Genomic DNA, 15081 nt, shown 5'->3' on the forward strand with positions numbered 1-15081 from the left:
AAAAAATTTGAAGATTTTCAAAATGTTTGATTAATTTGGAGAGCTGAAGCCTTCTGTAAGCTTCAGGTAAAGTTTTCAATACATTTTTTAAACAGGAGGATTGTAGATTTTGGCCCCCATCACTTACATTGATAAAGCACATTAGGAAGAGATTTTTCAGTCAGTATGAACAAAAGGAATGATTACAGCAAGCTCGGCTTGTTTCAGTGTTCATATGGGTACCTGACTATTACTTTAAGACAGACTTGAAAAATGATTTAGCCTATATTTTAATATTATTTCTACTTATATTTACTGTGTGGGAACTATCTGAATGAACATAATGTATTTATGTCATGTAAGATATAATATGTGAGAGTTAGTGCTGGTGGTGTAATTGTAATTTGATTGATTTTTTTTTAATTATTTGAATTAAGGTACACTGTGTCTGTAGTTAGTCTAACTAGGCTGCACTACTGTTGCATAAAGCTTCACTGTCTCTAAATGCCCTGGGTGTCTTGTTTAAGTAACGTGGCACTTTCCCTCCGCCAGCCGGTATGTTTCAGGTTGTACACCGAGCTGGATGCTCAGCACAATCATCTCTCTGTGTGAAAGCTCACAGGCGTGGCTTTATTAAAGCGTCGTGTGACGTCACGGCATGTGAGGCGCCCTGTATGCTGCATAAAACATAAACTCTGGCATTGTAAAATGCAATATGCAATCTTTTTTTGTTTGTTTTTGTCTTCTTTTTTGCTTTGTATTGTCTGTGTAACTGTTTGTACCTCTGTATAGGAATATGTGTACAATAAAGAAAGTGAGAAGAAGGGGAAAAAAACGCCAGGGATTTTAGAGGACCGTGAAGCTTGCCATAACGGTTAGTGTGTTTCCGGTTTACAATTCAATATAAAATGTCTAGTAAATTGTATGAAGATAAACACGAGAGTATCGGCTGCACTCGTCCTGTTTAAATCTGTTACAGTAGCCACGGAAAAGGTGACATTTCAAGCTAAAGTGAATTTATGTAATATGAGGCGAATTTAGGCATGTTCCCTCTTTTATTGTGAAAGGACACGTACCTATAACGTACGTGTGACATTAACTTGACTGTTCCACGTCTTACAGGAAGTAAAGAAATATCCAAAGGAGAGAGGGGATACTTCACTAAATGAACTGACAGATAAACCCTCATTCTCTCTCTCCACACACACTTTCACTGCATTTCCTGACCTCGTTTACTTAAAGAGTCCGCCGGGAACGACAATTCACACTCGTACCAGGAACTTCAGTAAGTATTTCAATTAATATCCTCAGTCTTACAGTGCGACGTGGTCTCATTTTTGACAGTTTGTCCAAGAAGTTGTTGGCTGCCTTTGCTCATCAAGCTTTAGTCATTTAATCTAAAGTGGAACTGACAAAAATTAAGTGGGTACATTCTGACAATGATATCAAATAAACCTATCAACTGTGATTTTGGATTGGCTGTAGTTAAATACAGCATATTTATTCATCAGTTGTTGTTTTTTTTATCATAGTATTGTGTCAAAAGCCCAAACACATAATAAAATAGTGAAATGTGATTTACACAGCGGCTTGAATGACGTGAGGGTGTGTACGATATATTAAACTGTTCCTATGCAGCATTCCTTCACTGTGTTCATGACGATAGTTGTGATCATAATTAAACCACAACCCTCTTATTACATGATGAACAAGTTCCACCACAGTCAGAGTCCGTAAAGACAAAAAGAAAGACATCTGTGCTCTCTCAAAAGATTAGAATAGAACAACAACAAAACTAGTAGTTACTGACGTGTTATCTTGCTGGCACTATAATTGTTTTATGTTGGCTGCTGACGTGGGACAAAAAGGGTGGGTCAAATATCTGTCACACGGGCCTGAAACACCTTTCAGGTGTGCTCAACGGGGGCTCAGACAAAAGGACATCCTGCTTTTCCAGAGCAGGTCTAGAGTGCAGTCTGAGGTAATTCTGAAAAAAAAGTCAAGAAACACTGTTTGCCAACTGGCTTGATTGTACTGTATGTACATGTTAATTGCCTCTGATGAGAACAAACTCATAGGCATCACACACAAGGCCGCCAAAATTATTGGCCTCCCCACCCCCAACCTCTCAGACCTCAACAGCAAGGCTATTACACACAGAGCACGCACCATAGCACATGACCTCCTCTACCCATTCTTCACACTGCTTTTATCTGGTCACAGATACAGATCCCTGCACGTTTTGTACCCACTGTCATAGCATCACTAAACAAAATACTCCGGTAACTGGCATGTGTATATGTGCTGTGTATATAGGTATGTGTGTATAAATGTGGAAGTTTCCTGTATGGATGTCTGTCATGTAGATATGTTGTGAATATATAGTGTATTTATGTATCTATGGATTTATGTGATATCTATCTAACTATCTATCTATCTATCTATCTATCTATCTATCTATCTATCTATCTATCTATCTATCTATGTTGTATTTGACAGGTCCAGAGAATGGCAGAGAAAGTGCTGGTCACAGGTGGAGGAGGCTACATTGGGAGTCACTGTGTGGTGGAGCTGATTGAAGCTGGCTACCAGCCAGTTGTAGTAGATGACTTCAGCAATGCTGTACGAGGTAAACTCCCTTACTGCAACCACAGGCTGCTGAATAACTATGTCATCATGAAAGAGTGTGTTTGTTTAGTAAAGTAATATCTGGTAACTCTCTGTGTGTGTGTGTGTGTGTGTGTGTGTGTGTGTGTGTGTGTGTGTATCCTACATCCTGTTGTGGATGGAGGAGAAGGGGATGTGCCAGAGAGCATCCGTAGGATAGAGAAGCTTCTGGACACCAGCATTGAGTTTCAGGAGCTAGACCTTCTGGACCGACCAGGCCTGGAAAAACTTTTCAAAAAGGTTGGAGAGTTATTCCAGTTGACTCTAATTACTCCACAACATGTAAAAAGAAAATGTAGATTCAGTTAAAGGACCAGTGTGTAAGATTTAGTGGCATCTAGTGGTGAGGTTGCAGATTGCAGCCGACTGAATTCCCCCTTCCACTCCCTTTCCAAGTATGTAGGAGAACCTACAGTGGCGGCGAAACTTGCGAAAAACGCAAAAGGCCCTCTCTAGAGCCAGTGTTTGGTTTGTCCCTTCTGGGCTACTGTTGAAACATGGCGATGCAACATGGCGGGCTCCATGGAAAAGGACCCGCTTCCAATGTAGATATAAAGGGCTCATAATGAGTCTTATTTTCAGGTGATTATAAACTAATGAAAACATACTTATGATTACTATAATCAATTTTTGCCAATAACCCCCTAAATCTTACACACTGGTCCTTTAAACCCCAATTAGGTGTAGCATTGAAGTAATTACCGGGATTAATTACTTTTAAATCTATGCCTTAGAGAATATTTTTCTTTTATTTTTTATGAAATCTTGAATAATTCAACATTGGGTGGCATTTTTTCCTTGTAACCTGGCTATGAAATAAATTTTTTCCAAGGACCAAGTTCTGGTAGACTTTTTCTTTAGCTATTGAAACAATCACCATCTCGTATATACACAGGTCATTTTTGGGACCATAACATAAGTCCATTCATAGCTCACATAGACTTTTTGCCATTTATAATATGTATAGTGTGGCACAATTACATCCAAGTTGTACGTGAGTTATAGTTATGTTCTAAATTACTCATTCCCATCATCACATATCTATTCAGCATCAATGTCATGTGTGTATCACAGCATTCTTTCAGTGCCGTGATGCACTTTGCTGGACTGAAGGCTGTTGGGGAGTCAGTGGAGCAGCCGTTACGTTACTACCGGGTCAACCTCACTGCCTCCATGAACCTGCTTGAGGTCAGTTTCAACTTGCATCTTGCTTATTCTGATCATTATTTGCACTAATCTGCATCTTTGTTTGCTGAGTGCATGCCAGTTTGTGCTCATTTGATATTAAGTTGTCAAATCGTGACACTACAGCCTTTATAACATTTTATGTGTGGAACTCACCATGTCCGCCAACCTTTGCATATATGCTTAAACCTAAGGTGTGTGCGTGTATGCTTTAGACTGCTATCTCGCCGGCCGCTGACTGTACGTGTGTGCCGTGTTTGTGTGCATCTGCATGTGTCTCAGGTGATGCAGGCTCACAGGGTGCACAATCTGGTCTTCAGCAGCTCAGCAACGGTGTATGGAGACCCTCAACATCTACCCATCGACGAGCAGCACCCCGTGGGTGGCTGCACCAACCCCTATGGCAAGACCAAGTACTTTATCGAGGAGATGATCAAGGACCACTGTAAAGCAGAGAAGGTACTGATCATTAGGTAGAAAGGCATTCACACAAACATACACGTACAGTATATGAGGTGTATAATTGTTGGCTGTGTGTAAGCAGGACTGGAATTCAGTGCTGCTGCGTTATTTCAACCCAATCGGAGCTCATGCCTCTGGCCTCATAGGAGAGGACCCTCAGGGTATCCCCAACAACCTGCTGCCATATATTGCCCAGGTACATGAACTCTCTGCCAAATACACGCTACATCAGAGGGATTTGGGGATTGCATATTTGTCTTTTCATTGGTTACTGTGGATGATTGCTTCATTTGTCTCCCTTATATTGTAGGTTGCCATTGGGAGAAGAAAGTGCCTCAATGTATTTGGGAATGACTATGACACACTGGATGGGACAGGTAATGAAGAAGACCTTTAAGCTGTAGTGCACAACATCTGTTCACACATCAGATTTGATTGTGGTTTGAAATATTTTATCAGCAGAATGGCTCTGAATAAAAGGTAAACTGTCAAAGGATTTTTTTTTATGAATGTTGAATCATGTTCAATCACTCTCTACCTTGCTAGGTGTGAGAGATTACATCCACGTTGTAGATCTGGCAAAGGGACACATAGCAGCTCTGAAGAAGCTGAAGGACAACTGTGGCTGCAAGGTATTATAAAAATAATACTATAAAGATGCTTTAATCCATTTTCCTTACTCAGCATGCACATGTGAACATACTTGAGGTATTTTTTTGGTGTCTGGCTGACATGTGTGCATTGTTGTGTTTGTTGCTTCAGGTTTACAACTTAGGAACAGGAAGAGGCTACTCTGTGCTCCAGATGGTAAAAGCCATGGAGAAGGCATCAGGGAGAGAGGTGAGTGACAGAAGAGCTCTCTTCTCTCTAAAGTAAATTGTTTACAGAGTTGGTGCTTGTATTGTATTGTGAGAGTAACTGAAGTGACTTGGAGCAGTAACCACACTGTGAGTTTAAGGCTGAGCCCGGCTAAAATTGACGATGATCTACTGTGGTGCCCTCTTATGTTGATTTAACTTTGGCTTAATGTGGTCTCTCTACAGATCTCGTACAAGATCGCCCCTCGTAGGGGAGGAGATATTGCATCCTGCTACGCTGACCCTCGCCTGGCTGAGACAGAGCTGAGCTGGAAGGCTGAATTTGACCTGGAAAGAATGTGTAAGGACAGCCACACTGCACCATCTAACATCCGGCTTCATCTGATCTCCCTCCAAAAAAAGATACATGTATCTGCATGTAGTTTTTTTGGTAAAATATTCCCCCTTAAAGTCCCTTTTTTTGTTTTTGTTTTTTTGTACCTATTTCCATATAGGTGAGGATCTGTGGCGCTGGCAGTCGATGAACCCCACTGGATTTTCCAACGGCCCAGCTTCCTGATGCCTCTCCAGCCTGCTGTTGTTGAATCCTCTTCTTAATCACCGGGCCAAAGCAAACCATCTGCTTCCTAATTTTTGCATATCATATAAACACATGACGAGACCTCAAGAGGAGCTGAATGCTTTATTCTTTTTTGCCATGTTTAATTTTCTGTTTGTTCTGTTTTAATTGTTATCTTGTTTTCAAATTTCTGCTTGTTAGATGAAATATGTAAAAATGTCTTATCTCTGTCTCTCTCTGTCTGTTTTTTTTTTGTTTTGTTTTTTTTTTCAAATTTGACAGTTGATATTTTCTCTATTAATATATTGATCTGTGAGCCATACCAATGAATGAATAAATTAATTTTCTAACTGAAGAAATCGAAGCTTACGTTTGCAGTTGTGAAATTTGGCTGTATCAAATAATTGTGAAATGACTTGATTACACACAAAAATGCTGGGTTGAATTTTTAACCCAAACATAAGATTGCTTGAGTTTGGCCAATTGTAAAGGCTCATTTATGACAGGTCGCTGGACACTTTTGATGAGTGTCGCTTGACGTTTTAAATGTATGCGCCCACGAAAGGTTTCAGTCTAATTAAACAAGGAAGCTACAAGTTATCTAAAGTTACAGACCAAAATATCAATAAGGAAGTGAAAACTGCAATGGTGTCCATGGCAACGGTGGTAACAATACCCAATCACAATGCGCAACAAAATAAGACAGCGTCCGCGACATAAGAAAATTCTCGAGATGCGCGGCATGAAAGGAAAGTGGAGACACTTTTTTGTAGAAAATACGTCATTTCTGTCGAGGAACACTTATCAAAAGTGTTTCAAGATTATATATATATATATGAAGTCATGATGACACTTATGTAATGTAGGCTACCTGTTCTTCACGCGCTTCCCGCTCAGAGCTCCCTCTTGCGACCAACAGCAACTGAACTGCATGCTCAAATATGTAGGCCTAGGTATTTTAACTGTTTTCTTTTCATATTTGCAACAGATATTGCAGGGGTTAACATAAGTGACATTATCAATACGTCAAATCGATCTTGAAACTGATTTATTTTGACAAAACTGTAGTTTACTGTCATTTTTTACCCTAGCTTAAATGCTGAAAAAATATTACCTAACTGCATATTTTTTCACATAAGTTAATTTTGCTGAGTTATAATGAAATAGTAGAATTAAAGTTGTTGTTTTTTTTAACAAGGTAGGTGCTTAAATTTGCCATGTTCAGTTGAAAATATATAAATATATCAATAGGTGCTTAGTACAGTTAGCTGCCTGTCTTATAAGGTCAGTAGGAGGTTTTGAGGATCACAGAGAGGCTGTAAGTCCCTGCAGCATTATTGTATGAATATTACTCAAATGATCAGACTGGGCCATTCGGCATTCAGTATCAATATTCTGTTCTTACAGGACATTTACACGGGGCACTGGGGCTTTAAATGGCTCCTTGAACCCTCGGGCACCCAGTTAATAAACACCCACGTCAGCACAGTGCTCCAGTCGCTCTAACCGGGTTTCGGTCTTTAGGGCTGAGCAGGAAGTGCCTGAGTGTGGACCCTGGACGAGAAAAAAAAGCAAAATAAATTAAAAATGGATATGGTGTCGGACTTGGGGGCGAATAGACTCTACCGGGCGCCGGGTGAATCAAGCCACCAGTGAGTATCGATGGATTTTGTTCGGGGTATCACGGCGTGGGGCGTAAGCGGGTCCTACCGACACCTCACGCCTGGGAAAGAGTCGCTGGGTTTGGGCAGCAGGCAAATCCTCCCCGCTGCTCGCTGCGCTCCGGACCTCCGGCGAGAAGTGGGGGTGGTCTTGAAGGATGAAAACGGGCGTGTTAGCGCGTCTTATCCTCAGGCTGATGTACTGTGTGAATATATTTATTTATCAGCACGCAGCATGCTCTGTTGCTGGAGGTTTGTGTCTATTTTTCTATTGTGTGCTGGCTGGAGCCTGAAGTGGGCGTCGCTCCAGGACAGACTGGGCTGCTCTGGTGCGCCGCTGCCCGCTTTTCTCTCGCAGGACTGCAGCACTCTCATGTCGTTTTGTAGGTCGACTGATGTCTGATTTAACGGGGAATAGCTCGGGTAAGATATTAGACTTGGTTTCGTGTGACATGAGGGACACTGTAGTGTGTTGCGGGCGGGCGTTGCACCGTGGGTTATCGGGCGCTGCGGAGTCCTGTCAGCCAGCATAATTAAAAATGAATGCGTGTAATGTAGAGTCTACATGAGGATGGGAAAATAGGTTACCATAAAAAAAGAACAACTACTATGTAGGTTGCGGCAGATTTTGTTCTCTCTTTCAATCGCATGTCCGGCTACTGTGTTTCATTTTCTCTCCCCATCAGTCTGATGTGTTTGTAACGTCAGAGATTTCATGCGCGCTTTTGCCTCCCTCAGGGATGATTACAGGGTTTTGTCACCCGATGCTCTCTGACTGGAGTCGGGTGTAGCCCATTAGAAGAAGATTTTTGATTGAAGGCTCGTCCAGCCAATGACAGTGCAGAATGAAGTCATGTGGGCGGGCCGTCTGCGGAGCTGGAGCTGGTCCAGTGCAGAGACAAAGACAGGAGATAATTGACAGCTGGGGTTTCATTACTGTGTTTTAAGTTAATATTTCGGCCTGCAGCTTAACATTTTCCAAGGTAAGCAGACTGTCACAAGGTCTCGTGTATCACACTCCATGAGCCCATGGTTCCTTCCCTAATATGCAGACTGCAAATTATACATTATACATGCATATGGGCTCATAGAGACTTTTTGCTTGTTAATTCAGGATCACAAAAACAAAAGTGTAATGAGTAATGAGTGTCCATATGGTCTGCAAGGCCTCTATGATTTGTTTTTTTTCTGGCAGAACAAGTCTATGCCGCATACACAGCCAGTGAGTGCTGTCATGTTGTCTCCAGCAGGCAGCCTCAGAGGTGGTTCAACACCGCTGACATCACAGTGGCTCACCAAAGCAACCTGCTGAAGCAGCTCAACCAGCAACGCCGCCAAGAGCTTTTCTGTGACTGCAGTGTGCTGGTGGAGGGCCAGCTCTTCAGGGCCCACCGCAACGTCTTGTTCGCCAGCAGCGGCTACTTCCGCATGCTGCTGTCCCAGGGGCCCGACGGGCTGTCCGACTCTGTCAACGCCACCTTTGATGTCTTCAGCCCTGAGACCTTCACCGTCATCCTGGATTTCATCTACTCCGGCCAGCTGGACCTCTCCAGTCACAATGTGATTGAAGTGATGTCTGCAGCCAGTTACTTGCAGATGAACAATGTCATCAACTACTGCAAGAACTTCATCAAATCCTCTTTGGACATCAGCGTGAAAGATGAAGACAGCGACCGCTGCCTCAGTTTGTCTGAGACCTGTAGCTTTACCAGTGGAGCCGGAGAAGAGACCTCAGAGCAGCAGCAGCAAGGCCCCTCCTCTGTCAGCCCACCGCCCGCGCTTTGGACCCGTGACAACTCCAGATCTCAGTCCAGCTTCTTGGGGAAGGACCTGGACCAGGACATTTCAGGCTCAGACTTGAAGACTAACCCAATCAGCCCTGCTAATGAGCTCAACACAGAGTCAGAGGACCTGCAGGACCCTCAGGACCCTCTGTATACTTTGCCTGGATCAGAGCGTCGGCGAGGTAAAGGTGCGTCTAAGAGGAGAACGCCCAACAGCACTCGCTCCAACCAGCATGAAGACTTGGACATCCAGGAGGCGAGGACACAAAAGGCTGAGAAGGCAGAGGAGCTGTATGCCACTCTACCTCCTATTGTAGGTGTTATTGGACACTTTAATAAAGGTGAGTTGGGCAGTATGAGAGAAAATGGAGAATCAATAGTCCTTTTACCTTCTAGAGAAATGAGAAAGGGAATAACATACTTCATCTAAGGCAGAGAGACATGTACCAGTACTGTAGAAATCATGAAAAGCCACAGCACTGATCTGTTCCTCTTTCTCTTTGCAGACTCCAACCCCATTATGCGTTTCAAATGTCCCTTCTGTACACACACGGTGAAGAGGAAGGCTGACCTGAAGCGTCACTTGCGCTGTCACACTGGGGAGAGGCCGTACCCCTGTCAAGCCTGCAATAAACGCTTTACTCGCCTGGAGCATCTTCGCAGCCACTTCGAGACGGTAAGTACAGTTACAACTGGGAGGTGATATTTAAACTGATACCAAATTGGTATCAGGCTCTACTGGAGGGTCAAACAACAAAGAATTCATTGCTTTCTTATATGTATCAGTGTTGACAATCTGTACATCAGTTAATATAACACAAATTTCTGAACATATTCATTTTTAATACATTTCTGTCTGTTCTAACACTTCTTGTCCCTCCACAGATCCATCAAGCCAGGAAGCTGGTGTGCAGGAAGTGTAAGTGTCAGGTGACGGAGGAGACAGGGCATGTGGTGTGTGAGGGCACACGACGCTACCGCATGTGTACCGCGTGCATCCAGGAAGTGGGTTGCGACAATATCCCCATGGACAGTCTAGAGGGGACCAATGAGGAGCCGGCCCTGTTACTGGGTGTGGATGGGGAGGAGGAGGAGGACACCAAGAGGACCTGGATGGTAACCGATGACGACGACCTGGCAGAAGACTCGGGGGCCGACCTCATCATCCAACAAGTGGACGACAGTGATGAGGAGCTGCAGTGAAACGGGGCCAAAGTGTGTGTGTATGCAGAGGCATGCACGAATATTGACTGTGTGCGAGTGTGTTAAAGCCATGCAAGAGAATTTATGCATAAAATATGTGATCCACTAATGTAAATACACACATTTATGATATATTAGTTATCCTATTAGTTTAATGGTTAATCATTAATTTCAAAGAGATTGTTGACCTTTGTGATAAAACTGATTGCTTTTTGTTAAGCTTTATAAAGATATGCAGTATCCAAAGCATGCATATTCAGTGTTTCCTTTGCTTCAATTATAGTTATATAATGATATATGTTTTCATATGCATGGAAAAACACCTTCACTTCTTTTTGGGACTCTGCTTTGATAAAAGTTGGCATTTGAGCAAAACAAAATGACAAAGATATCATGAAAGTCAAGAGCAGAGTTGTTTTTTTTTCAATGTCTCACTGTTGCAGTGCTCTTTAAGATTATGTTTGATTACAATATGCACTATGAAGTAAAGCCAATTATAATTTATTTCTTTTTTTACTTTTTGACACATTAAAGATATTTTTCTATATTTCTATGTCTGGGCCTTTCATCCTGAATGTCTTTCAGAAAACTAAACTAAAAACCTTGGAGATTCTGTAGGTCCGATCTCAGACCTACATACATGTGCAATAAAAGAAATGTTATGGTCTTTTTTTTTAGGTCATTCAAAATATAGTGTGACATTTTTAACAGATAGCTTTAAATTGTGGTCATAATGTTGAAAATTTGACCAAACTGTTGCAGCAAAATTACAAGTGAATCAGGTTCGTTCTGACTCAAAATTACTTTGAGTCAGGTTCGTTCAGGTTCGTTCATACAAAAACTGACAAGGCATGAAACCAAAACATTTTGGAGTTTATATTTTACACAGGATTAAAGACCCCGGAAATCTTTTTTCTCAAGCAACTTGTCACTGAGTGATGGGGTTTTACATGAGCACATTTCTTCCCACCAATGTTACAACAGTTTTATTATTTTTAAATGAGATATTTCTGTCTGTGCTCTTCTCACTGATTTGAAGTGGGTGGGCCTCAACTGGAAACAGTTGATGTGTTTCTACTGTATGCATCAGAATTTAGCAATATTTCAATCAAGATCTAATAACAGTAGGCTTTTTTACAGAAAATCTTTTGACATGTCACAATAGGAAGAGCACAGGAAAGAAAGGAATAAAGAAAATGAATGCCTGAATTCCAAATTTAGCTGCTGTGAAAAAGGCCTGTTGTGGGTTTTTGCTTATGTTGCCAGGCCACTGTAGAATCTGATTAAACAACTAAATATTTTAATTATGTGTGTTTTTGAGGGTTAAACTCCTAAATAATGAGAATGTTATTCCTGAACTTTTATTTTAATATTTCTTTAGTCTGAATATTTGATGTTATAGCTGAAGAAACCAGGTTTCAGGCGCTTTGAATGTATTTCTCGAGCCTTAATGGGTATTGTAACTTACATGATAATTAACAAGTTTCCAATTAATAGACTTTATCAATTAACTGACTCGTACAGTGTTTTCCTCCAATCACCGACCGGCAGATGGCGCCCACGTGGTGCTTTCATCAGCTGAGGGGCCTCCGAGACCAGACGAAGAAGTGACGTCAGACCGAAGGCTGGACTATAATGGCGACCGTCATGAGATTTGTGAACAGAAGCACTTTAAACTTAGCTATGGGTCAGCAGCACCTGGCGTTTCACTCCGCAGCAAAGGTGAAAGCAGTGAGGTTTTGTTGTGCTTTTTATTCCCCTGCAGTTTGAACTGTGTGTGTTTATACTGCTGGCTGGACAGCCGACTGTTAGCGTCCTTTACGTTCAACCTACATAATGTTTGTTAACTAGCTGTTACTGTACTATTTTTACTTCTAAAGCTTAACATATTAGTTATTTCTAATTTAACGGCTACTTTTACAACCGTGTAAATTGTGTTTGTGACTTGTTTTGTATAGGCTGGCCTAAGAGCAGGTCAAGCACTTCCTGAAAAGGTGAAAATAGTGGAGGTGGGACCAAGAGATGGTCTTCAGAATGAGAAGGTAATGTTATGTAACGACATTTAGTTAATTTAATTACACAGCAGCTAACACAGGCTGTATATGTCTCTGTCTATTGTTAACTCTGTTTATAAGAGACTGTTTTTACCCATCACTGCTCAGCATTAGTAAACTTGTTAAAACAGGTGCATAGCTCATGTGTTGTGTCATCAGGGGAAACAATATGAGTGTCAAATGCTTTTCAAGTTTTCCTTATCTTCTCGTTTTGCTGCTTCCACTTTCAGACTATTGTGCCAACAGAGACGAAAATCCATTTGATTGACATGCTGTCAGACTCAGGGCTGAAAGCCATTGAGGCCACCAGCTTTGTATCACCAAAATGGGTTCCACAGGTGACTTTGTTTTCCCAGAGCTCCTATATGCAAATTGCTGATACACCCCACTAGGGCAGTGCAGAAACTCTCCAGCACTAATGGGTTTCTGTTGTTTGTTTTTTATGACAGATGGCAGACCAGTTGGAAGTGATGAAGGGGATTCGTAGGAAACCTGGAGTGTCTTACCCAGTCCTCACCCCCAACCTCAAGGGCTTCCAGGCTGCTGTGAGTGTCAAGCATCAACATAGACATACTGTACATCCAGTTTCTCATAATACAGGTGCTGTGTCTAAATATTTCACAAATGTTTAACAAAAATGTTTTTTTCTTGCTCTTTCTTACTACAGTTGAAGGCAGGAGCTTCAGAGGTGGCCATATTTGGCGCCGCATCTGAGCTCTTCAGTAAGAAGAACATAAACTGCTCAGTGGATGAGAGTTTACAGCGCTTTGACGAGGTTATGAAGGCAGCTAAAGAGGCTGGTGTGCCAGTTAGAGGGTAGGATTACTGGCTTGCCCATGAATTTGAACATATTTTTAAATCATCAGAAGTATGGTGTTTGATCCTTGCACGAGTCTCATCTATTTTTATTGTCCCTGCAGTTACGTGTCATGTGTTCTTGGATGCCCTTATGAAGGGGAAGTGGCACCTGAAAAAGTTGCACATGTGAGTTCTTACTACATTTACATAACCTAAACTCTCAGAAATCTATTTCTCATGCCTTAACAAAAATACAAATAACATTTTAATGACCAGCCCTAACTTTGTCTCCATCTTGCAGGTAGCTAAGCGTTTGTACTCCATGGGCTGCTATGAGATTTCCCTAGGTGACACCATCGGAGTGGGCAACCCAGGTAGCATGAGTGAAATGCTGCAGGCAGTGAGCAGAGAGGTGCCAGTCAGTGCCCTGGCAGTGCACTGCCACGATACCTACGGCCAGGCCCTCGCTAACATCCTGGTAGCCTTGCAGGTCAGACTTGGTTCTGGTTGTTTTACTCCCACCTGAAAATGTGTGATAGAATTTGCATGTAGCTGATCTATTATCAATGCAGTGTTGACTTAATTTTCTTTGTTTGGCAGATGGGTATCAGTGTGGTAGACTCATCAATAGCTGGATTGGGTGGCTGTCCCTACGCCCAGGGTGCCTCTGGGAATGTCGCTACTGAAGATGTAGTCTATATGCTTCATGGACTTGGGATTCAAACAGTAAGGAGCTGCACTCTATTTATATTCCTTTATAGTGCAGAGTACACATGCTACTCTTGTTTTTACTGTAACTTTCTTTTTGATAATCAGGAACCAAACTGATGCCCTGCATATTTAGTTTTGAGTTGTAATTTTGCCTTTGTGCACAATGTGAAATTGTTGAGTTTGACATGACTCACTTTAACTTTCTGTCTTCATCTCAGGGAGTTGACCTCTCCAAGCTAATGGATGCTGGAGCTTTCATCTGTCGGACCATCAACAGGAAAACAAACTCCAAAGTGGCACAGGCCACCTGCAAACTGTAGGCAGAAGCCAAAGCACAGGCTCTTTCCCTCACTGTATATCTCTTCAACCACATAAACCTTCCTCCTTCCTAATTTTTGGTTTGCTTGTATGAAAATATTACTTCAATTAATTGGGAGATCCTGACACTTCCCTCTGTTAAAAACAGAATATTTGATTGCACATTTACTGTATGATAGCACAGCTGCAACAGTGCCTTATGTAAAATCAGTCTAGTCATACCGATCCGTTCTGTCAAAAGTCATGCCTTCACCTATTTTTTTTTTCTTTTGTACTGTGTGCTTACATTTCTTTCTGGGCAGTGGGTAAATCAAAGAGAAGCAAATAATAAGTCTACCAGTAAAAATGTCCTAGGGATGGATAAACTCACTTTTGATGTCAGCAAAGACAGAAGTGCTGTTTTGATTTTGATCACTGTCTTGAAATTATCTGTGGAAACCATCAGAACTTATGAACTTGGGCATTGTGCTGACTTGTGAAAGAAATTATGAATGTGACTTAATTTTTTTTATTTTTCATAAGTAGAATTTCTAGTTTTAGTATGTTTTTAAGTATTTATTTTCAAATGTCTTCATATTCAAAATGTACATATCAAGCTAGATTGTGATTTTAGAAAATAAACACTATTTCATCAATGAAATGTTTCAGTGTTGTGATGTCAGCATCTGTCGTATAATTTATTTGAAGCCTCCATTGACCATATTAGGTGCTTAAAGTGAGGGTTAATATTTTACAGTCTCTGTAGTGATTTTGCAGTTTGTTGTGGAGGAAATGATTCAGAATAAACAAAAACTTTTCTTTTGCCGCACCTTGTAAAAACCTGACTGACAAGCCAGACAGGCAGACTGAGATTCTTCTCAGCCTCCGCAACACTTTGACACA

General features: G+C 41.6%; 3 protein-coding genes across 8 annotated transcripts; all 3 read left to right on the forward strand.

The window, feature by feature from the left end:
• Positions 1-1095: 1095 nt before the first annotated feature.
• Positions 1096-6145, forward strand: gale (UDP-galactose-4-epimerase). Of its 3 annotated transcripts, none has more exons than XM_067614454.1 (11): positions 1096-1264; positions 2479-2608; positions 2771-2886; positions 3721-3834; positions 4114-4290; positions 4376-4489; positions 4604-4670; positions 4840-4925; positions 5056-5133; positions 5337-5451; positions 5606-6145. In XM_067614454.1, the coding sequence occupies exons 2-11, from the start codon at positions 2488-2490 to the stop codon at positions 5668-5670; spliced, it is 1053 nt and encodes a 350-aa protein (XP_067470555.1). In that variant the 5' UTR covers positions 1096-1264; positions 2479-2487; the 3' UTR covers positions 5671-6145. The 3 variants fall into 3 exon arrangements, with proteins under 3 accessions (XP_067470555.1, XP_067470556.1, XP_067470557.1); XM_067614455.1 differs by having other exon boundaries at positions 2774-2886; XM_067614456.1 differs by having other exon boundaries at positions 2777-2886.
• Positions 6146-6863: 718 nt separating this feature from the next.
• zbtb8a (zinc finger and BTB domain containing 8A) lies at positions 6864-10871 on the forward strand. Of its 4 annotated transcripts, none has more exons than XM_067614654.1 (4): positions 6864-7322; positions 8579-9456; positions 9622-9791; positions 10001-10871. In XM_067614654.1, the coding sequence occupies exons 1-4, from the start codon at positions 7258-7260 to the stop codon at positions 10316-10318; spliced, it is 1431 nt and encodes a 476-aa protein (XP_067470755.1). In that variant the 5' UTR covers positions 6864-7257; the 3' UTR covers positions 10319-10871. The 4 variants fall into 4 exon arrangements, with proteins under 4 accessions (XP_067470755.1, XP_067470756.1, XP_067470757.1 ...); XM_067614655.1 differs by having other exon boundaries at positions 8582-9456; XM_067614656.1 differs by having other exon boundaries at positions 6871-7322; positions 8527-9456.
• Positions 10872-11901: 1030 nt separating this feature from the next.
• hmgcl (3-hydroxy-3-methylglutaryl-CoA lyase) lies at positions 11902-14839 on the forward strand. Its single transcript, XM_067614689.1, has 9 exons — positions 11902-12040; positions 12277-12360; positions 12603-12710; positions 12822-12917; positions 13040-13188; positions 13293-13356; positions 13472-13660; positions 13771-13896; positions 14100-14839. Exons 1-9 carry the CDS (start codon positions 11954-11956, stop codon positions 14199-14201), a joined length of 1005 nt encoding a protein of 334 aa, XP_067470790.1. The 5' UTR covers positions 11902-11953; the 3' UTR covers positions 14202-14839.
• The last annotated feature ends 242 nt before the right edge of the window (positions 14840-15081 follow it).

The sequence above is a fragment of the Thunnus thynnus genome, chromosome 16, assembly GCF_963924715.1.
Source record: "Thunnus thynnus chromosome 16, fThuThy2.1, whole genome shotgun sequence".
NCBI classification, from domain to species: domain Eukaryota; kingdom Metazoa; phylum Chordata; class Actinopteri; order Scombriformes; family Scombridae; genus Thunnus; species Thunnus thynnus.